Genomic DNA, 24,958 nt, shown 5'->3' on the forward strand with positions numbered 1-24,958 from the left:
ACAAATTAAAAATTTAATTAAAAATATTTATTTTCATATTTAAATAAAATAATATTATAAAAATATGATTAAAATAAGAAAATTACAAATAATGCATATTAAAAAAACTACTACACTAAAAATAAAATTTATTGTAATTATTTTATTTAATTATTTTACTTTACAATAAAATTTAATTTTATTGGACACTATTTTGTAACTCTTACCTCTGTCGGTCGCACCTGCTCCATTTGCCCGTCTTAAGGCAACTTTGACGCTTGCCCGTGACCTCCGAAAAAGAGTGGGAGTGTTTGCGGCGCGAGAGTGAGCACAGGGCTTACAGTGTGGAGATGGAGATTCCGATGGACTTGCATTCCATTGTTCACTCCCTAATTCCTTCCCTGAACTCGGTGAGTGCCCTTCACATTTGACGATTCATCCTTATCTGCTTCATTTTGAATTGCATTTGAACGATACCTTCATAGTCTGATTTTTTTTTTTGGTTGTTGATTGGCCTTGAGGTTGCTACACTACTTGCATTCTTTATATACCTGGGCTTCGCCGTTTCTATACTTCCCGGAAAGGTTGTTCCGGGCGTGATCTTATCGGATGGCACCCGTCTCCATTACCGCTGCAATGGCAAGTTCCCTTAACATTAACAATCACCGTTGCCATTTCCACGGAACTTTTTTTTTTGTTTGGGTGAAGGGGTGTGGGATGTTGGGTTTGGGGGAGTTCGAGGCATTATTGTGTTCTTGAAACCTTGTGCTGTTCTTCGAATGATGTATTTTTTTTTTCATGGTAATTTCTCTCGTTTTGGTGTAATTTCATGGCTAAATATCCATTTAGTTCCCGAAAGATATGAAAAATTGATAAAAGAACACCTTTTTTGTTGAACAATCTTAGATTGTGTTTGGGAGCTTGGATTTCAGACTTTGTATTTGGATTTGAGTGAATTTGGATAAAATGCAATACAACATTGTGTTGAGTTTTGTCAAATCCAAATGAAGGCTTGAATTCCTAGCTCCCAAAAGCAGGGTTAGTCATTTTCAAAAAGTTTACCATAGACAAACTTAAGTTGCTCAATCACTTTCTTTGACAAAATGAAGATATTATACCAATAGTATACAATGTTAAAAACCCCAGACCACAGAGTTAATCAATTAAGAAAAAAAGATGGCTAGAGTTTGTCTTACCACCTAACATTTTCTCCAACCAAGATACGCCAATTTCACGAACTTTTTAATGCCACGAGGCATATTTTTTTAAAGGTTAAAGAATAAGGATTATCTTATTTATTTATTTATTTGATAAAACAGGCAAGAAATTGTTTTGTTCTGGACATGCCCATTGCTTCTTTCATTTTGAGGGCTTGTGTTAGTAAATATTTTTCACTTACCAATTCTTTTTAGGCCATATTTATAAGAATAGTTTTAATTTCCTTTTGTTTGATGTGCAGTTTCGTCCACATCAATTTTATTTTCATTTTTTCTTGATCTGCAGTCTAGTTCCTACTTATTTTAGTTTCCTATTTCTTAGTGTGCATTACCGTCAATACTAATTTTTGGGGACATCAATGATTTACTTTAATTGTTGGATTGGCGTTCAATATATTTGGGTGCTCCTTTATTTTCTTATGTTATCAGGAAGTTATGATCCAATATGATATTTCTATCCATTTTCAAGGCATAGATTTAGTTGTTCTAAAATGACATCGTATTTCTTAATTAGCTATTCTAACTATTATGATTTGATTGATAACTTACCTAATTTGTGATTTCACTGTTCCAAAGAAATAATATGCTTAACTTGCAAGAAACTAATTTGATTCCTCTCCTATATTTACGTGAATGAAGAAATTTGTTTTTGGTTTAAGAAAAAACTCAAACTTTCCTAGATTGCTTTATACTTTGAAAATTCCAAGATATAATGTCTCCTTTTATTTCCTTTTCTTTTTCTCCGCAATCAACTCAATACACAATGCTGTGTTTCTTCCAGCTTTAAAATGGCCTATAATTCTTAACTTCAATAGTTCATTTTCTCATTTTCAAGGTCTGGCATCACTCTTGCTGCTAGTTGGGCTTCTTGGTTTTGGGGTAGTGATGAATTTCATCTCAGCTACGGTACTACCAATGTTTTCCTTTATTTATCTGCCTGTTGATGTTCAAGTTTGTGTTTCATTTTTTATTTTCTATGCTCTTAAATTGTTAGCCCTTTTCACTCGTTCACCAGCAGGGTAATTGTTGTTGTTTTTTGATTAGATGAATTCTGATTTATTTTGACTTGTCAAACATGTCTAGCTATGGATTAAAAGATAGAAAGTTCACTGATTATAGGTTTATATGAAATTAGAATTATATGAAACACTCCTCCAATTTGTCATGGGACTCAACATTACTTAGAAAGTATTGTTTCTTTGTTTTTGCCTTTTTGTTGGGGTGGGGGTGGGGGGAGGGGTGTTATTGAAGACATGGAATTTATGTTTAAAACAAGAGAAGTTTTATGTGCTCAATGAACAGTCTAAAGTGATAACAGTCCAGTTTTAGCCAAACTTGAGCTGTTTTCTGAAAATTTAAGGGCTTATTTAGTTATAGTAAATAACTTTCATTTTCCATTTTAGTTTTCCAAAAAATTACAAAAAAGTTCGCTGATTTTTTAAAATTTTACAACATATGTATGAAACAAATGAACAATAATAGAAGGTTTTGACACCATTTTCTTGTGGAAATAGTTATGCTTTCCATCTCTAATTTTTCAAATAATTACCAAAATGCCACCTTATTTTCCAATTTTTTAAGTATCCAATTTTCTAAATTTATTTAGAAAATTTGGAAAATATTACTTTATTATTTTCTAGATTTTAACTCTTACTTTTCGTGTGAGAGCATCGAATTCGGATCTTAGACTTTGATTTGGGCAGATTATGTATGAGTTTATTCTAAATCCCCAAAATTCCAAATTCAAGCCTCATAATCAACAATTTGACATACTATCTTATATAAGGAAAATTGAAAAATAAATTGTCTTTTTTGTAATTGTTTTGAAATCTAGAAATAGAAAATGAAAAACTATTTTGTGCAACTCGATAAACTCTTTATTTACTACTTTTTAAATACAAATACTGGAAAACTAACAAATAAGCTAATAAGTTGTCTTTTTTGTAATTATCTTGGAATCTAGATATAGAAAATGAAAAAACTGTTTTGCACAACTTGATAAACTCTTTATTTACTACCTTATTCAATAGAAATCTTGGAAAACTAAAAAAATAAGCTGAATTTTTTTTTAATAATTTTTTGGAAAATTAAAAATGAAAAATGGAAAATAGAAAATGTTTTCCACAACTAAACGGGCCTAAACTTTCACCTGCTGACGTTTTGTGGTCCGTTTGTTCCTCATAGTTTTTTCCACTTCCCTAACTTAGCTTAACAATGATTTATTTCGTTTATTTATTAATTAATGTGCTCGACTGTTATGGTTATTGAGTAGATTACTTGCCTTTGCACTATTTGAAATCTGGAGATACAGCCATAATTGATGTTAGTTTATGTATTTTAAACTTTTTGATGAGAGAATGTATGTTAACTTGGTTTCCAAGAGAATAAAATGGTGTTGGTTTTTTCCTCCCTCTCTCTCTCTCTCTTTTGACTATTTAGGAGATTTAATGGTATCTTCACATTTTTTTGTAGGTGATATCTAATAGGGGACTTGAGCTTCTATCGGCAACCTTAATATTCAGCTTTCTTGTAAGTTGTGGTTTTCGCTATTTAGAAACTCTTGGACTACTAATAATAACATTTTTTTTTTAGCATTGCATTTTACTCTAGTAATTTCGTTTCAAGTAGCAAATTATACCGATCTCATTAGGTGGAGAGGCTAGGGAATTTCCTGTCACAAGAGGTTTACATCTAGGATTTGTTTTGAGCCATTATCCTTTTGCTCTAGTGATGGACAAACTTACTAGGAGTATCCAAAATGAGGTTCTATGGACTATGTTGCTTGCAGATGATATCCTATTGATTGATGAAACTAGTGGTGGAGTAGAATCTAAGCTAGTATTATGGGGAGAAGCTTTAGAATCAAGAGATTTTATGATAAGTAAGAAATAAGACAGAGTTTGTGAAATTCAATTCTAGTCACAATAGGAGGAAATATTGGAGGAAAGGTAAAACTTTATGGTCAATAAATCAATAACACTAGCAGATGGCGTTACCTTGGAAGTATTAAGCAAGCTGAAAGAGAAATTGAAAAAAATGTAATGCATAGAGTTAAAGCTGGGCAGGTAAAATGGAAAAGTCCTTTGAGCGTGTTGTGTGATCGTTTAATAGCTTTTAAATTAGAAGCGAAGTTCTATAGGATGGCTGTAAGACTAGCTATGCTACATGGATTAGAATATTGGACAACTAAGAAATAACATATCCAAAAAGTAAAAGTTGTTGAGACGAGAATGCGAAGGTGGATGAGTGGTATTTTATTTTATTTTTTAATAAAAAAAAATTTTATTAGAGAGGGCAGAATGCACTAGAAAAAAAAGAAGAAGGAAAACCAGTGAGAATGAAATCCTCCCTTTACATCAAAAGTAAAAAATTAGAAGTTTTGTTGTCTAAGTTCAAAACCGGACTCAATGCAAAAAGCCAACCAGCCCGGTTGCAAGTCTTCCAAAGAGATGTGGCGAAAAGAAAACAATTGCCAACACCCACAATGAAGAAAGATAAGTCACTACTCCAAAAGGAAGTTTCTATAGACATAACCACTCGTTTGAAAATTCTAGCATTCCTTTCCATTCTAACACACCAAATTATAGCATAATAGAGCATTGCCTTAAAGCTTTTCTATTCTTTCCTTTACCAAAGCCTATAAACGTGATGGTGCTAAACGCCTTCAATGTGTGTGGACAAATCTAGTCCTCACCAAATATACCAAATATAATTCATTCCAAATAGCCAACAAGTAAGCACAATGAAGAAATAAATTGCACAAGTCTTTCCACACCTTAAACAAAGGACACAAATATTCCGAGACAAGGCTTTATTGGGTCTTCTCTTTTGGAGCAACTCATTGGTATTAATTCTTTCCAGTACCACTGTCCAAATGAAAGCTTTTAGTTTTGAGGGAGCTTTAGCTTTCCAAATCAATGAATACAAAGCCAATTTTTCCACAATAGGTTCATGAGTCAAATAGGAGAAAAAGGACTTATAAGAGGATTCCCAGAAGTGTCTAGGCTCCAAACCCTTTTGTCACTCCCCAAATGAGTATGAAAAGAATCAAGCAACTTAGTCAAGAATGCCAACTCATTATTCTCTCATTTAGATTTCTCCCAAAAATGGAAATTCCATGAATGCCTTTCTCCTTGCAAAAGAAGAAAAGAGAAATAGGAGTATCATGGAGATTTGATAAACAAAAAACACGAGGGAATTTAATAGATAAAGGCATATGGTGGATGAGTGGTATGACATTGAAGGATAAATTAAAGAATGAACATATTCGTGGTAAGTTAGACATCGCTTCTGTAAAAGATAAGATTAGGGAGGAACGATTGGGCATCTGTAGTGTAGGCTAAATAGTTTGCCAGTGAGGAGTCATCTAGTTATTTTTAGGTGCAGTAGAAGAGGTAGGGGTAGACCTAAAATAACTTGGAATGAGATAGTAAGGATGGTCTGAATTTGTTGGAGGAAATTGCCCATGATTGTGTTGGTGGATAGGATTCACGTAGTCAACCCTAAAAGTGGGACTTAAGGCTTGGTTTACTATTGTTGTTGTTGTTGTTGTTGTTATTTGTGTCTTTCTTGTTCATGCTTTTCCTTTGCATCTGTTTTGAGACTAACATGTTTTCTTTGCCTTTTTGCGTGTTCAGTCATTTGTCTAAGCATAATTTGCTTCTCAAATTTTCAGTTGGATTGGATGGCCTCATTAGCTTGATTTTATTGTGGTGTTTTGCTTTTGATTCTTTTATGAATAAATCTTCTTTTTCTCTCTCGAAACAAAGAAAGGCCTATTAGCGAATGCATATATTTCATGGGAAGTTGAGCACTACGGAAATATTATGAATATACATATGGGTGGAGGGAACTAAAACTTACCTTGTGGCAAAATAACATAGAATCATGGGGTAGATGAACGCATGGAAGGGGTAAGATAGCTTGGGGATTGATGTTGCATGTGTTAGAGCCTTTAGTTTTGTTTGAGCTTGACAATGATTTCTTGCATGGTGATTTCCCTAACTGTACATTTCACGCATGAACTTGGGGATTGAATTCATTTTATTGTTGTTGTCAGTTGTCACTGTTTCAAAAGTCTCTAGAAACCAAAAACATAGATTAGAATCTCCTCGATCTTAGAAATACAGCGAAACAAGTGTTGTACGATTTGGAGTTTGAAGAAGTCATTAGTGAAAAGAGTTAGGTAACCAATTGGGCCTTTGCAAAACGGCCCTCTTGTGACCTCATTGATTGGAAATTGGAAGGTTTTTGAAGTATGTCCAAAGTGTAACTTTGTAAGACTATCATGCATGCAATAGCACAATAGAAATAACAAACATGCATGCACCAGCAATGATTTGACCATTGTTGAATTGTGTAAAATGAAGATAACTGAATATGGGATTTTACCACCAAGGACAGGGGATGGCATTTTATTGATGAGGAAGCAAGTTGTGAGCACACTCCAAAAAACTTTGGGGTCATTCATTTGATACAATAGGGTACAAGTGACTTCAAGAATATGTCTGTTTTTCCGGTCTGCAACTTTTTTTTGTTGTGGAGTGTGGGCACAAGAGGACTGATGGATCATACTAGAATTAGTCATATAGGTAGTGAATTGGGTACTATAGTACTCCTTAGCATTATCTTTATGAAGAATCTTGACTGACATATTAAATTAAGTCTTTATTTGATAATAGAAGGAACAAAAGATATTAAACAACTTAGAACAATCTTTCATTAAATACAACCAAGTCATCCTGGAGTAGTCATCAACAAATGTAACAAAGTACCAAATCCCAACTTCGACGTGACATGACTAGGACCCCAAACATCGGAGTGGACTAGCATGAAAGGACTAACTGCCTGTTTGTCAACCTGGGATGCAAAGGGAACACTGATTTTTTTTCCAATTGACAAGACTCACACTCAAGATTAAACACAAAAATCAATGTAGGAACTAGCGGTTTCAACTTGTCCAAGGATGGATGACCAAGGCGACAATGGATTTGAAGTGGTGTAGCAGCAGTTGTGCAGGCAATGGGAGGAGAGAGCGACTCAAAGTAGTGAAGCCCACGAGCCCGTGTCTTATGCCAATTGTCTTTGTCGTCTTTAGATCCTAATTAACCACAAAATCAGGAAAGAAGGTGACAGAACAATTTAGTGACTTTGTAAGCTTACTAACTGAAATAATATTGAAAGGGGATTTAGGAATATATAAAACAAAAGAAAGAGAGATAGTGGGAGTAGGATTTATTGTTCCTATTTCCTTAACTGCAATAATGGACCCATCAGGAAGGGTAACTTGAGGTAGATTTTTAGGATACTGAAGGGCAGAAAAGAAGTTGGTTGCACTTGTTATATGATCAGTGGCAGTGGATCGATAACCCAAGGACTAGTGGGAAAGATACTAGATGACGTACGAACTATAGGATTGCCTTTTTGGGCAAAAGATGCAATGTGACAAGATGCTTGTTGAGACGATTGATACTGTAGAAACCTTGAATACTTCTCTGCAATAGTCAAGTATGTGGTTCTCTCAAACAAGTGACTAATGAGGAACCATACTTTCGGGATTTGCAAACTCCAGCCCAACACTCATAAACGTAGACCAATGATAACAAGATTATTTCTGGAACAATTGGAACAACCATAAACAAGGTGATCCACCATGAATGAGTCACAAAGAAATCATTACAAGGCTGCCGCAGCACCGAGAAACTTAAACACAGCCTCAAGAAACCAACACAGAACACTGGAACAATTGGAGCAACCATAAACGAGGTGAACCATCGAAAATACTGTTGTGAAATAATAATGCCTCTTAAATAATGCACAACGAAATAACAATATTGTTGTAAAGGATCAAACACACACTTTCAACAGTCTAAATGATGAATATAGAATACTTCCACAATCATAGCAACATAAAGAAAGCAATGATAAGAGAAACGACACTGGGAATTACGTGGTTCGGCAAAACCTACATCCACGGGAGCAATCGGCAAGAGTTTCACTATGAAGATCAAAGATGCACAATACAATTGATTACAATGATCTTCTCTCGTTCTCTTTCCCTCTCTCAAGTCAAAATATGCCCAGAAGAACATATATAACAACCCCTCGGAGGCTTCCCTCCGAATACCCAATCGTCCCAACGTTCCAATTCAAAATTTGAATTTTTCCTCGCAGCCCTAGAGCACTTGTCGACGAGCTTAGGGCACTCGTCGACGAGAGAGAGAAGCCACTCGTAGACTAGTACGGCCACTCGTTGACGAGTCTCAGAACTTCTGCAATTTTCTGGCTCTCGGTATCTACTCGTTGACGAGCATAGGGCGCTCATCAACGAGTCACTGCTGCACAGCACGAAGTCTTCATCCATATGCTTTTCTTTCTTTGTTTATGAGCCTTAACAAGTATAAGAGCCACACACAAATACAACAATCTCCAACTTGGCGATTATACGCCCCTTAGGAGAACTTGAAAAACATATCTGATTTCTCCACCTTGTACTTAGAACGTTCGGTTGAGACCGTCTCCATTTCTAGCACTTGAAGACATGCACCAAGTCCTAGTAACATTGCTTGAACTTGCCGATGGCAACCTTAGCTTCCACCATCAACCCTGATATAGTTGTAGATGCAACACTTGAAGACTTCACCCTAGACTTCTAACAAGACCTTTCCACAACAGAAAACACAAACACTGCTGCAAGCCTTCTATCACCAAAGTCCCATTTATAGTCTTCAACAAATCTTACAACTGACGGTTCACTCTGTTGCCTTTTGAAACACCCCATTACACAATAATGAGCGACCTTTGACATATCCCGGATATCACAGCCCATCCTTGGGTACCGAGCGATAGACATTCCATATTGATTCTCCACTGAACCTCCTTGAGACAGCAAACGAAGTCTCTTTGCGGTTCCATCCATAAAGCCACCTTGAGATAATACCAATCTCCTTGTAACCTTGTCCACAAAACCAGCTTGAGATAACACTAATCTCCCTGTAGTTCTACCAATGCGAATCACCAAACCTATCTTGGTCGTACCCAACCATTCATATAAAAAACTTTCAACAAAGTTTCCAACTGATCAGCCTCAGTTAAAGCTTTCCCAGCCAATAACATGTCATTCACACCCAATAGATACATCACTCCACTGCATCCTATCATCCTCCTCCATATTGGAAGCCTCACCAACTCACACACCTGGTGCATATGCAATACATCCATTTTCTCTACCATAACATTTATCCTTCTATTTTTTTTTTTTTGGCCATGCATTGCGACTTGAAAAATAGTAGAAACCTTGCTTCTAGAAGTAATGAATACATGAAACACTAGAATGCCAAATTTATATATGTGGTGGTCTGATAGTGCACATGGGTCCACAGTGATTCTAATGGTCTCCCAAGCTAAAAACTCCCTGCAACATGACCACTGTCATCTTTGCCCTGAGTTTGTTACTCCACCTGCATCACATGCCCATTCATACCGTGATACTGTTGACCCGAGATAGAACTCCCCACATTTCTGCTCTGAGTTCCTAACTCTACTTGAATAACATGATTGCTGCTATCGCAGTTTTCTGGCAATTGTTTATCTTCCTTTACCTGAGTACGCTGCCCCATGACTTTATCACCAAAAGCCATGTCCTCGATCACCCCTTTGTTTGCCATAGGATCACCCAGCTTGAACCCATATTTCTTATACCCCAAAAAAGTGTACTGCCTAGACATAACATCAAGCCTCGATCTTTCATCACTAGAATAGTGCACCAGTGGACATCCACTCGCAACCGAGTAGTCTACCGCAAAACCTGCCCACAATTCACCTGCAACTTTCCCATCTAGCGATATGCTGATCGGTCATATACGTGAAACGCGCCATACTCACTGATTTCACCAAGAAGTACCCTGCAAGCCTTGCATATGATCTGCCCTGCTCACAAAACTCCTTGAACAAAACTAGCGTACTCAACCCCAATGTTTGACTTGAGAATCTCTCTCCTGATCTGGTTCTCCACCTCAGCCACTGCATGAAGTACATCAAGACCCTTCGTGATAAATTCACGAAATACATATGTCTATCCCCTAATACTATCATCATCGGTCCCCAAACATCTGAATACATGTAGTCACCCATATGCCTTAACCACATATCCCACATAATATCCCACATATGCCACAGAATATCTGATTTAGGTTCAACAGTTGCAACTCCACCTACAACTGTAACATTCTGCAATGCATAGATATTTCCTGCTACTTTTTTTTTTCCTTTCATCACTATCGAGTCGCCTTCACACACTTTCATTTCTTCACTTTCATACTTGTAACAATATCCATTACAGACTAAAGTACCCAATGAAATAACATTCTTCGTTAGACCCAGTTCATGCTTTACATCACATATGACTTTTACAACACTATCATACATTCTGATTTTGACATTTCCAATGACAAATAATTTGCATGAAATATCATTTTCCATCAAAATACAACCAGCATAAAATGTCCTATAGGTGTCAAACCATTTTCTAGGATAAAAGCATCACGTATTTAAGATCCAAGAATCACCCATGAGACACTTCGAACCCGATGAAACACATAGCATATCTTCATCACTACATTCTGAATCTTCCTCCACTACACTTGTAGGTTTTGACTAACCCTTAGACATATTAGGGCATTCTCATTTTCGCCAAACTAATGCCGAAGTATTCTCATCCATGACGTGATACAACACATCATTAGTCAAATAAAGACAAATGATTGCTCCCAATTCATTCCAAGTCGCTGCATCCATGCTATCCGGTTGAATTCTGTATAAAACTTTCATCAAACCTTGTTGCACCAAGAGATCCTTCAATGCAGAGACCATAACAACACGCTCTGATACCAATTGTTGTGAAATAATAACGCCTCTTAAACAATGCACAGCGGAATAACAATATTGTTATAAAGGATCAAACACACATTTTCAACAATCTAAATGATGAATACAAAATAGTTCCACTACCATAGCAACATAAAGAAAGGAATAATAAGAGAAACGACACCAGGAATTACGTTGTTCGGTAAAGCTTACATCCACGGGAGCAATCGGCAAGAGTTTCACTATGAAGATCAAAGATACACAATACAATTGATTGCAATGATCTTCTCTCCTTCTCTTACCCTCTCTCAAGTCAAAATATGCACAGAAAAACATATATAACAACCCCTCGGAGGCTTTCCTCCGAATACCAACCCTTCCCAACGTTCCAATTCAAAATTTGAATTTTTCCTCGCAGCCCTATAGCACTCGTCGACGAGCACAGGGCAATTGTCGACGAGAGAGAGAAGCCACTTGTCAACTAGTACGACCACTCGTCGACGAGTCTCAGAACTTTTGCAATTTTCTGGCTCTCGGTATCTACTCGTCGACGAGCACAGGGCACTTGTCGACGAGTCACTGCTGCACAACACAAAGTATTCATCCGTATGCTTTTTTTCCTTTGTTTATGAACCCTAGCAAGTATAAGAGCCACACACAAATACAACAAATACCAAGGACAAGTCACCAACAAACTATATGACACTGCCATAGCCTCACAAAAACAGCTTATAAACGTTGCCACTGCTCCAAGAGACTCATCAATGGCCTTTACTAACACCGAACAACAACTAATGGATTACCACGAGTGCATGGTAAAAAAAGATTGGATCTTTGAGCAAACACATGCCCAATGGCTCGATGTTATGGTCTATAGAAGGAATTAGAACATTGAATAAAAAACACCGCAAATACCACTGTTTCAGACCCAATAAATTCAATAACCATTGACAAACAGCTTCAGGAAGCATCAAACAACCATTCCTCAGGTGCTGTACATAAGCAATAAAAAAGGTAAGATCTTTCGAGAAAAAACATCAAGAAAAACTTCACTAATATGTTTGTAGAGGGATTTGAACACTGCTGGATGAATTCAGGCCAAAAACATGCCTGAAATTGGCTCCACAGACCAGTGTGTGGGGTTTGCCCTGGCTGCCTTCAACTCGTACATGAGGGCGGATGTGGGTGCAACTGGTAGACATGCAGCAGATTTAGGGTTTAGGATTCGATTTTGATGGTGGTTAGGGTTTAGGTCTTAGAATCATGCTCTGATACGTGTTGAATAATTGGGTAAGATGGAAAACCTAACCTTGATGATAGGTCTCTTCCTCTATTTATAATATATGAGTACAATTCCAATGACCCTAATATCCTTACTAACATAACTCAAACACATACTAATAATGCTAAATGACCAAATAATCATTAACAACCATGTTTGATTACAAACAATAAAATAAAATAGAGATTATGCAAATACCAACTTTTGGATTCACATAGCTCTAGCTGCATAAAGCATACTATGCAGAGCAACAACAGCCAAGTTCTCCTAAACACATGTTCTTGAAGAGAGAGATGGCGCGGCAACAAATGCTGACTTGTGGCCACCTCTTGTGAGTTTTTTATTTTTTATTTTTTATTATTATTATAAATTTTTTAAAATTATTTTTTTAATATAGAGGAGAAAGAGTGAGAGGGGTGGCCATTTGAGGGCTGCCATTTTAACCCTAATCCTAGTTAGGATTTTGCATCTTCTATTAATTCTAGTCTGCCCCTCTTTATGCATCTGAAACATTTAGGGCTAGTTTAGTTGTGGAAAACATTTTTCATTTTCTAATTTTAAGTTTTTCAAAGAGTTATAAAAATTTTAGCTTATTTTTAAAATTTTCAAGATTTGTATTAAGAAGGTGGAAAATAGAGAGTTTGTTTAAATGTGAAAAACAGCTTTTCATTTTTTATTTTTAGATTTCAAAATAATCACAAAAAAGACGACTTGTTTTCGAGTTTTTCAAAATTATGTAAGGTAATATTTGGAATCATGGATTTTGGGGCTTGAATCTGGATTGGTGTGGATTTAGAAGAAATTCTATACATAATCCACACAATTAAAGTTGAAGATCCGAATTCCATGCTCACATTCACAAAGTAAGAGTTAGAAATCTAGAAAAATGATGAGAAAATGTTTTTCAACTTTTTTATAAAAATTTGGAAAATTGGAAAACAAGGTGGCAATTTTGGTAATTATTTGAAAAAATAGAACTATTTCTACGAGCAAATAGTTTCAAAACTGTTTATTGTAGTTAATTTATTTCACACAAATGTTGTAAAAATAATTAGTTAGCTATTTTTTTTTTTTTTTGTAATTTTTTGGAAAGCTAAAATGAAAATGAAAGCTATTTTCCACAACTAAATGGGCCCTTAATCTCTCTTTTCTTCGTAATTGAATTTTGTCTGTTTGTGACCCCTTAGGTTAATTTTAATTTAGTAATGGGTATTAATGACATTAATATCCATTAGTATCTTAATCAAAACTCCAAATTAAGTTGAACTAGAACAATTTTAAGTAATGGGTATTAATGACATTAATATCCATTAGTGTCTTAATTAGAACTCCAAATTAAGTTGAACTAGAACAATTTCTAATTCTCCTAATATTAGGACTTTCATTATTCATTAGTGACACGTAGAAGTATATCATGGTAATCCACAGTATAGGGCATTGTAAGAAAGCCTATTCAGCTATAGTTATCATGTGATAAATCCCTGTATCAAACATTGTCTCTTATTTAACCAATATGGTATGGAATTATTGTCAAATGCCTAGTTCATTCATATGTCCAACTGCAATGAATATGATTCTCGGACATTCTTTTTAATCCTCATTTCACCTTAGCTAAGAATTTCTTTGAGTCGCAGCATGATCACTGAGACATGACAATTCATCCCTTTGTTGAAAGTGATTGATTCTATGTTGCACTGTCATCTGCCTTTTACTTAAACCACTAAACCCAATCCATATGTGTTTTAAGTTTCTTAGTAAGATGTGAAAGTTGCAAAATAAACAATGACAAAAACTCAAGACGCTCTAGAAGAGACTTCCACTTGCGCTGAACTTCTGAAACACACATTCCCTTGAAATTTCCATAGCCCATACACGGATACACCATAAAGAAGTCATAAACAGAATCTTTTCCCATTCATTGCAACTGCAATATTGATAACATCCATTATAAACATTCTAAAAAGAACATATAAGAGCCCAATTTTATGAAAAATTCAATTACTTGTCAGTAGTTTGTATTCTCTTCTCTTTTGAATTCTTCCAAAAGCAGGAGCTGTGGCCACCATCCTTGCTATTTGCACGAGCCTTCCCAAAAATTGTAGGTGGAGAATAGCAACATGGATAACACTGGTCCATGTAATTTCTAATGCCCTTATGACTCTAAAAAAAAGAGACATGAAGGGCTCATTTCATTATTAAGCAGAACACTATTCACATATTTATATATAAAATAAATACCTACAAGTAAGCTTCTTAAACAGGCTTGTCAGCAACAGCACATTTTTTGACATCATGCTAACCAAAGCCAATGGTGTTTGCCTCATGCAACATATCATATACAATGTTGAACTATTGTTTCAACGTTTTCATTCTATTAGTGTGAAGAACAGTGTTCAAGCCCGAAAAATTCAGCAAAGTCACTGCAAGGATCATTTTCAACTGCACCACAATGACCTGTTTGAAGCCTGAATCAGCATTGTACTCTAGGTCTTAAATTTAGATTTCAACCAAAAACTTGAAGCTCCAAAAGTACAGAAATTTTGATGGAAGTTTCAATTTCAATGGAAATTTCAATTTTGATGTCGATTTGAAAAAATGATTGAAATTAGTAGCAAAGCTTGGAATTCTTTTATGTAACTTTAGAAATGGTTAATAGACATAATAATGTAAGTTTTAGGGCTTATATATTATAAAGTAAATACATCTATGTTGTGTATGAGGTGCAATAGCTGTAAATTGTAATATATATGTGTATTAAACATATTCATTTAATATAAATTGTACTAAATATTTTTAATTATACAAATATAAAGATAATTTAGACATGGATGGTTAAATAAAATGTTGTTGTTGATATCTAGTTTAATTTTTTTTATATAATTTCAAAATTGTAATAATATTTTGTTTCAATTAAAAAATAAAATAAATTAAGAGAGCAATTTCACTTTGCATTTAAATCTCTCATTCAAATTCCAAAGAAATTCCATTCTATAATTAAAATTCTGACAATTTTCGCCAAAATTTCAGGATTTTGATAAATTTCAGATGATTCATTGAAATTTTGATGGAAATATTGTAAGTAGCTATTGATTGGCATTTTGATTTTTAGGGTGATGGAAATTGGAAATTTTGACATTTTCCTGGAAATTCAAGACCGTGATTGTACTTTCTAGTGTTGTGCAAATCAAGAAGAGCCTCAATTAATTTTTCATCTTCTTTGGTCCACAGTCTTTTACTTTTACTCAGACCACATGTATTTTCTGAAGTCATACCTAGAAGATATTGGAAGTGTGGAGAGAAGAAAAATATAAACAATATAAGCAACTGACCACTGTCAACTCACCAGTCTGGAAAAGTAGAGAAAACTGCAAGATTTCCAGATTAACAATTGGTGTTTATTATTTCAGTACATAATTGTTTGGAGATTGATGATGAAAAAATAGCTTAAAGGAGCCTGGAGAGGAGTTCAGAAGGTAAGGAAAACCACAATCCTTACTCTTATGACCAGCCAGCACTAAAAAATCGATGAGATGGCTGAAGAAATGTTAGCTATATATATATTCGAAAAAAAATGAGTTCATACGATGATCAGCATTCGCATAGTATGCTGTGGTTGTAAAATAAAATATCATGGTTGCTTTGAAGGTGTAGTTTTTTGATGATGCAATTGAGGCTCCTAGTCTACAAGATAAGAAAGACGATCTATCTATATTGATCACTCCCTAGTTTTAAGCCCAAATATAGATAACAGCAGTGATGTAAATTCGGTATATGAGATGGCTCAGCATGCAAGGTAGGATAACTTTGAACACTGTGAATATGAAATTAGCTCATGATGATGTCTTTAGAGCAATGGGTTGTTATTGAACACTTGAAGATGATTTTGCATAGTCAATGGACTTGACATTTTCTGCAATGGATTGAGAAGAATAGGAGTATTGGACTGTCAAAAGTGAAAATTGAAGAACTTACACCAGAGTGCAGTGTGTGTATACCTTGGCAATGAGCTGTGACCATGTTGAGCGAAGAACAACATGGCTTTTGGGTGAAAATAAATTCGTAAATCATATAAGAGAGGAAAATAATTGCATGAGAATTGTTTAAGTCGTGCACATGCACAGAAACTCACTCTCTCTTCCTATCCCTCCTGACGATCTAGCTCTTCAAGCTCTCTCTCTTCCCCATGCAAGTTCTCTCTTTCTTTCTTTCTCTCCTAGACCATGCACACACAAATTCTCTCTCATTAATATTTAAAAAATACATTTTAGCACCGGGAAATCTAGGCTCTCTCCTCGACGTCCGTGTACATGTACACTTGCTCTCTCCATTATAGTAGAAATTGCTATCCATGTTAATTTATCTAACCATGCACGCTCTTAAAATTTAAACAAAAGTTTTGTATTGTTCTTTAATTGCAAGTTTTGGAAGCATTATTTGAAAATTTGTTTACTTGTGGTGGATGTAAACAAAAACTTCTAATGATAAGCTATTTTCTCTTAATATGGCTATGGAGAATCTTGGAATCAAAACACTCCCGCTATCCTCAGGGAGCCTTATGGCTTGGGGACACCCTTTATGGCTATGGAGAATATCAACAATGAAGGTTACATACCATTTTAACATGTGTTATTTTAGAAATTGCGTGAATACTATGCTATGGGTGATAGGGTTGTGGCCTTGTGACATATGATATGTGATTCTTGGACATTTTGGATGTGCTTGCTATGGTCCATGCCTATGACTGCTGTCATAGTGGTATCATTGTTGCATAATTGCTAGAGACTTAGTACTTTCTTATAGGAAAATAATAAATTTATGAAGAAAAGAAGGTATAAAGAGGATGAGAATTGAGAAATCCTCAAATAGTGACGTAAAAGAAAAAACAAATGCTTACTACTATAAATAAAAAACAAATAAATTAAGATAATAAGGTCAACCAATAATGCTGGATATCAGAAAAGGCAATGCTACCAAAAAACCTTGTAGACAACATGCACAAGGCAGCCAAAAAAAATAATTTTGTCCCAAATTCCATCTACAGATGAAGTACGATCCCAAAATTCCTTGCATTTGTCTCCAGGCAAATTACCCATATAGCTGCAAAAACTGCACATGTAAAACCTTAGCCTTATTTTGTCTCCCAAAACCTACAAAATTGATCAACAAGAAATCATCCATAAGACTAAGGACAAATCAAATACTCTCTTAACAGACATAAAAGTTTGTTCCATGAGCAAATGAGCATGATCCTACTACTAGCATAACACATAACACACACATTTGGGTTCATTTTCAATCATGAAAGCTTATGGGTGGGATTTATGAAAAATAAGAATTCATGTTTTGTCATTTATGATCCAATGTGTTTCTAGAATTTGTTGAGATTCAACTAAACTTCCATGTCACTTTTAATTGTTGTGAAATCCAGTTTTAGGTGTGTGTATGACCCACCTTGGGGGCTATTTACACATTATTTATTTATTTTTTTTTCAGATTTCAAGCCTAAATCTCCATGTCGGATATTTGGGTGTGACCAATGGTTTTGAATTGTTGATGTTGGTCCTTTGGACTTTACCTTTTATTAATAGATCTGTTAGTGATTTTTCATTTTTTTGTGAGAATTTGTTAGTGTTTGGGAACTTTTGTATTGGTTGAATGTTTAGAGCTTTCATGGTCTTGTTTGACGGATGATTTTTGCTTTTGGGCTTGATGATGATGTGATTGGATTCTTGGATTTAGAGCCTTTAAGTATTATTTTTAGATAAATATTACTTTGGAAGATTTTTTATTGTTCTTATTCATGATGATGTGCAGTAGGTTTGCCTTGTATTCCTTGTGAGTAGATGGTGAAGAGAAGTTCCCAGCCACCTCTTGGTTGGAGTGTTAATACTTGAAAGTAGCATATGATTTGGGTGCATAAAACAAAGATTGAAGAATGCTCTGCTATGCTGGAGCAATTTGATTTGATTAGAAGGAACCAAGAAAGGAAGATTGGAAGACTGAGGAGAACATCCGTTGAGGAATTGAGAAGAAGTATGAGATTAAAAGTCTAATGAAAAACCTCACCCATTGATTGAGCAAAATGCCAAAAGCCAAAAGGGTTTCATGTTGCCAACTCCAAATTTTTGGAGTGAAACTTAGTCAAATTGAATGGTGTATGGTATATGAAAAGATAGAAGATTTAGCTGCCCGATGTCTATATGTAAGGATATCAGTTGGAACTATTTGATTGTCGACATATAGAAACACCAATAGTTGCTCTTATTACATTTCCTGGAATGCAACATTCGACCCCGAATATTTGTTACAAACATTCACACTATTTTGCCTTTTCATCATCCGACACTTGGCATTTTTCAATTTTTCATCTATATTTTTCTTTACTTTAGAAAGTTTGCCCTGTATTGAATTGTCAATGCGCTTGTTGATTCAAAAGTCTCTAAGATATTGCAGTTTTTTTTTTCCCCCGAACAAGTTCTATAAATTATTGATGTGTTGAATTTTTAGCTTCTCCTGTAGTTTTTTTGTGGTCTCATTTTGTTTTTTAATTTTCTGATTGTTCTTCTACTTAATGCCAGGTGGCATCAGTACTTTATGTTGCTGGCAGCAAGTCACGTGATCAGGGCTCATCCCTAAAGCCTCATGTCACGGGAAACTTAATTCATGACTGGTATATCTGATTTTTTCTTCTCAACACGCATTAAGAACGGCAGTTTGGTTTTGATACTACTGCAGAATTGAGCTTTTATTCAAGTGAAAAAATGTTTTTATATATATATATATATATATATATATATTAAATTTATAAATGAAAATCTTAATTTATAAAATTTTTTTCTTTTCTTTGAGGGTGCACTCTTGTGAAATTCTCTATCTATATTGAGGTTCTGCGCCATGGTTTTGTCCATTCTTGATAAGAGAGACAAGCAAACGCTCAATCCAAATCGAAGGGAAGACCTTCAATGTGATATTGAACAAAGTATGGAATATCCCCTATCTCTTTGTTCTCAAACACAATCACTCACGCAACCGGTAGGTGAAATTTTTCAAAGATGTTGTTGACTAGTTCTCTGATGACGTATTGAGATTTGGTTTGATGTGAAGGGGATTTAGAAGTGTTCGAAAGGGTATTTTTTGGTTTTGGATGTCGATTTTTCCTATGAAGGGGGTGGAAGTTTTTGGAGTTACGGTAGGGATGGAAAGGGAAGAGATATTTGGTGTTTGTCCCAGGGAGCTTAAAGGGTGAGGGTGGCAAAGTTTTGTGCCTGGGTTTCGTGAGGTGGTGAGGGAGCTCCATTCTTAATGTGAGGGTAAAGATGAAGGAAGCAAGCCATTCTATCAATTTTGGAGCCAGGTGGTGTCGAGAGAGAAGATCAGCAAGGGCAAAGGAAGCAATTGGGATGAGCAGATGTGGAAGAAAGGTGCAATGACAGGGAAAAGATCAGCTATGTTCTTGGTCTGGTGGTGGGTTGCAATCAAAGGAAGCTGGGCTTTCTTTGCTGGGACCTTTCAGTTCTTTCTCAGAGATGATGATTCCTACAGTTAAGGTGGCTATGGTTATGGAAGGGATTGTGAGACTGGTAGAGGCGGCTAGGGTTCTTTTGGGAAGGAGGAAGATATGAAGATTAGGCCGGGGTGTTTGTTGTTTGTTTGGACCTAGGTTAGATTCTTGAAAAAGGGGTACGCTGTTTTGTTCTAAGTTGGACCAGCCATTCTAAGAGGTCCATTCTCATGATAAAAATAGGGTCAGACGTGAATATTCTCTGGAAAATACAGTGGGCTCCTTTTCTTTCTAGTTGGGCCAAGAATAGGCCTAACATATAAATAGTGCTGATAGAGCCCATGAAGTTGAACAATTTCCTAATAAGGATCAAGGGATTCCTGCCATGGGCTTTCAATTACCAGAGAGGCCAAAATTTTATTGATTGCTATAACATACAGGGTTGTTCGTCCAGGTGTGAAGGAGTTATGAGTGGAAATTCTTTGGAGGAACAGGAAATGCAACAAGTTGGAGACCAGAACCTCCTGCAATCAGCTGGAGGCTATAATCGATTGCAATCACTGTGAGGCCATGATCTGTTGCAATCACTGGGAAGCCAGGCAGGGGAATATTTTGATGATGGCTTTCTAGTAAAAGAAATGATGCAAATGTGATATAAAGCTGTACAAGAGTCTTGCAGCTGGGAAGGAAGGGAAAAGTAAGAAAAATTTACTTGTTAATCATTGTACGAGTTCAAACTTAAATGAAGATAAGTTTTTAAAATAGATGAGATGGGAAATTTTATGTTTGAGGAATCTTAGAACTGTTCTAAAGTCTGATATTGATTAAGGGAGAGGGTGCGATATCTTAGACGTGGACAGCGAGTTTGCTAGTGATTTTGCATGGTCTTTTGTTGGATGAAATTCATGGAAAAATGGTTTACACTACCCTTCTGATGCACTTGAGGATCTTTCCTATGTACCTTCTTCTTTAGAAGGTTTGGAGAATATTACTATTTTTGAGGAGGGTGGCTTCAGTGCAGATTTGGTTGTGATTGATCAATGTGGGGAATGGGTTATTGCCGTAGTAACCTGGAGCATGGTGTGTTTCAGGTTGGGGTACAGGTATGGAAACAGTTACGCTACTTGAGAGGTACACAGTTCTTGGGGGAGTAGGCTTAGTTGCCATGCCATTTCGGATGGTGGTATGCCAAACCTCTTATTTGGGTCGATTAGTCAATATGCTATGTCGGATTGCAATATTTTTTGAATTATTTACTTAGGATGGAGTAATTACCAGCTGTACCCAAATAAAATTCTCAGTCCCTCAAACAACTCTCTCTCCTCAATCACTCAACCATCTGTGTATGTGTACGCACGTGTGCGTGCATTGAAATCCATCCACCATCACATTAGAAAAAATCCGTCTTTTCTCTCTATTGCAGGCTTCACAGCAGCAAGATCCCTCTTCTCTCTCACCACAGGCTTTGCAGCAGCAGGAAGGCCACTTCGTTCTCTCGTGGCAGGCTTTGCTGCAGCAGATAGCCCCTTCTTTCTCTTGTTGTAGGCTTCACAGCCACAGGAAGCTCTCTCCCTTCTCTCCCTGGCATGCTTCACAGCAAGAGTGGATATTTTCACATGTTTTTTGAAATTTTTGAATGCTTTTCATAAATTTTTATTTGAAAATAATTAAAAAATTTGGCTTGCCACTTCTGAGGATTTGGATCCCGACCTCCATTGATCTAGGACGCTATTGACCCATGAATCAGTAGGTGTGATCCAGATTGTGGTTCCCGGGGGGGGGGGGGGGGCGAGACAGTGACTCAGGCAACTATGGTTATTACCTGCTCTTGTAGAAGAGGTTAGTATGGAGCTAAAAAATTCTGGATGAAATGGGTTTGTGGCTGGAGGATTATGGAGGGAGTGAAGTTCGGTTGGATGAGGCTGAGGGAAAAGTAACTAAAAGTCAGTCGAAACTGGCAAGACTTCAGAGCTCTATTAAAAAGGGAAGGCCTTAAAAAGAGGGGCTTTCTTAATTAGGGTTTGCTATTTTTAGTTTTTTTTAAAAAAAAAAAAAAAAAATTCTTTTTCCTTTCTTGTTTCTTTTCACATTTCTTTTTGCTTTGAGGATCTCTTGTCCTTTCCTAGCTTGTAATTCTCTTTTACCTATCTTAATGTATTTCTTTCGCTATAAAAAAAAAAAAAAATAAAAAATCGGAACATATTCCTGCCTAATCAAGATCTTAAATTTTTATTTCGACTAAAATTTTGAAGCTCCAAAGTATGGAAATTTCAATGGAAATTTTGATTTTGATGTCAATTTCAATTTTGATTTGGAAAATGATGGAATTTAATAGCAAATCATGAAGTTCTTTTATGAAACTTTAGCAATGGTTAGTAGACTTATGTAAGTTTTAGGACTAATATATTGCAAATTAATGTTTTGTATGAGGTGCAATAGTTGTAAATTGTAATATAATGTGTCTTAAACATGTTCATAATATAATGTGTATTAAACACATTAGGTTAATATAAATGAAATTCATAAATCAATTAAATATAATTTATTACACAAATAAAGATAATTTAGACATGAATGATTAAATAAAATGTTGTTGAAAGTTAATTTTTTCATTTAATTTTGAAAGCCCTTGTAATAATCTTTCCTTTAAATAGTTTAAGAGAGAATTTCACTTTGCATCTAAATATCACATTTGAATTCTAAGGTAATTTCATTCTATAGTTAAAATTTTGACAAGTTTCGCTACAATTTTGAAATTTCAATAAATTTTGGATGACTCATTGAAATATTGACAAAAATTATGCAAGACGAAAATCGACGCCATTTTAATTTCGAGGGTGACAGAAAGTGGAAATTTTGACAGAAATTTCGATAATTTCATGGAAATTTAAGACCATGTGTCTCTGCACCAATATTGAAAAGCTCACTCTTTTGGAAGAGATTAGTTGGAGGCAGAAGTCTAGGGTGCTGCATTTGAAGGAGGGGGATGCAAATACCAAATTTTTCCATAGAATGGTTAATTCTAATAGAAGAAATAATGGTATTGAGAGCCTTGTGGTTGATGGTGCCTTGTCTTCCAATCAAGGTATGATTGCTGATTACATCACTCAATTTTTCATGAATTTATACTCTGGGCAACAAGTTAGTCAATCATTCCCAGAAGTCTTAGTATTTCCAAGAATATCCGGTGATAATGCAGATTGGCTAGATAGACCATTTGAGGAGGCGGAAATTTTTGATGTCATACAAAATTTTAATGGTGATAAATTGCTTGGACCAGATGAATTTACAATGGCTTTCTTCCAAGCTTGCTGGGGGATTCTCAAACCTGATCTTATGGCTGTGTTCCATCATTTTTTTGCTAAAGGCCAGTTTGAGAAAAGCCTGAATGCTACTTTCATCACTCTCATTCCTAAAAAAAATGAAGCAATTGAAGTAAAGGATTTTCGCCCTATTAGTCTTGTTGGGGGGGGTTTATAAGATCATTGCTAAGGTCTTAGTCACCAGACTTTGCACGGTTGTGGGAGATATTCAACTTCACAGAATGCTTTTGTGAGGAACAGGCAGATTCTTGACCCTGTACTTATTGCTAATGAATGCCTTGATAGTAGATTGAAAACTGGGGTGCCAGGGCTACTTTGCAAATTAGATGTTGAGAAGGCTTTTGATCATGTAAATTGGGGTTTTCTTATGCAGTTACTAGAACGGGGTGGGTTCTCTGCCAGATGGAGGCAGTGGATTTTCTTTTGTATATCTACAGTTCATTTCTCCATTCTGATAAATGGCACTCCTTGTCGGTTTTTTGAGAGCTCTAGGGGGTTGTGACAAGGTGACCCATTGTCTCCTTTGTTGTTTGTCTTGGTTATGGAAGCCCTGGGGAGAATGTTGGATAAAGCTGTCCATGATGGTCACATGTCAGGCTTTGGTGTGGGGCGTATAGAGGGAAGAGCTTTGGTGGTGTCTCATCTTCTCTTTGTGGACGATACTCTAATCTTTTGTGATGCTGATCTGGATCAGATTTTGTTTCTCCGTGTGATACTTATGTGGTTTGAGGCGGTCTCTCGTTTAAAGATAAATTTGGGCAAGTTAGAGTTGGTTCCTGTTGGTACGGTGTTTAATTTTGACTTATTCTTGCACGTCCTTGGCTGTAAACAAGGTAATCTTCCTATGAAATATTTGGGTCCTCCTTTGGGAGCCAAATTCAAGGATACGATAGTATGGAACCCAATTTTGGAGAAGATAGAACGAAGGTTAGCAGGGTGGAAACTTTTGTACTTATCTAAGGGAGGTAGAGTCACATTAATTAAAAGCACTCTATCTAATTTACCCACTTACTTTCTATCTTTATTTCCTATTCCTGCTGCTGTGGCTAAACGTATTGAGAAACTTCAAAGGAATTTTTTATGGGGTGGCATTGGTGATGAACCAAAATTCCATTTGGTTAAATGGGATACTGTTTGCTCTCCCATTTCTTTGGGTGGTTTGGGGATAAGGAAGGTAAGACGGTTTAATGAAGCTTTGCTTGGGAAGTGGTTATGGAGATTTGGGATGGAGAAGGCTGCTCTTTGGAGGCAAGTGATAGAGGTGAAATACGGCTGTGAATGGGGTGGTTGGTGTACTAGGCCTGTTAATGGTCCACATGGTGTTGGCTTGTGGAAAAATATTAGTCGGGGATGGCTTTCTTTTTCTTGCCACGTTCTATATGATATTGGAAATGGGTCTAAGGTGAAAATTTGGCAAGACCATTGGTGTGGTGAGACGTCTCTTGCAGTCAGCTATCCTGATTTGTATAGATTTTGCCAAGATAAAGAAGCTAGTGTGGCTGAGCTTATGAAGTTTGATAATGGAGTCTTGTTTTGGGATGTAAGTTTCTTTAGGGGTATGCATCTTCGGGAATTAGAAGCTTTGACCGGTTTTATGGATACCATATATGGTGCATCGGTGAAGAAGTTCGGTGAGGATAAGATGTGCTGGAAATCTGATAGAGAAAAGGGCTTCTTGGTTAAAGGTTATTATGGTATTTTAATGGGTTCCAAAGATTGTGGCTTTCCTTGGAAAAGTATTTGGAAACAGAAAATTCCATCTAGAGTAGCTTTTTTTGTTTGGACTGCTGCT

At 36.0% G+C, this 24,958-nt stretch overlaps 1 protein-coding gene across 2 annotated transcripts in view; it reads left to right on the plus strand.

Annotated features, from left to right (window-relative positions):
- The first annotated feature begins 224 nt into the window (after nucleotides 1-224).
- Nucleotides 225-24,958, plus strand: part of LOC131168441 (delta(14)-sterol reductase) — a 106,522-nt gene continuing 81,788 nt past the window's right edge. For both annotated transcript variants that reach the window (XM_058127868.1, XM_058127869.1), the window contains exons 1-5: nucleotides 225-389; nucleotides 501-618; nucleotides 2,032-2,102; nucleotides 3,669-3,725; nucleotides 18,921-19,012. In XM_058127868.1, the coding sequence (XP_057983851.1) occupies nucleotides 330-389; nucleotides 501-618; nucleotides 2,032-2,102; nucleotides 3,669-3,725; nucleotides 18,921-19,012 (398 nt within the window). In that variant the 5' untranslated portion in view covers nucleotides 225-329. The remainder of the gene's footprint in view (nucleotides 390-500; nucleotides 619-2,031; nucleotides 2,103-3,668; nucleotides 3,726-18,920; nucleotides 19,013-24,958) is intronic.

This window comes from Malania oleifera, chromosome 11, assembly GCF_029873635.1.
Source record: "Malania oleifera isolate guangnan ecotype guangnan chromosome 11, ASM2987363v1, whole genome shotgun sequence".
NCBI classification, from domain to species: Eukaryota; Viridiplantae; Streptophyta; class Magnoliopsida; order Santalales; family Ximeniaceae; genus Malania; species Malania oleifera.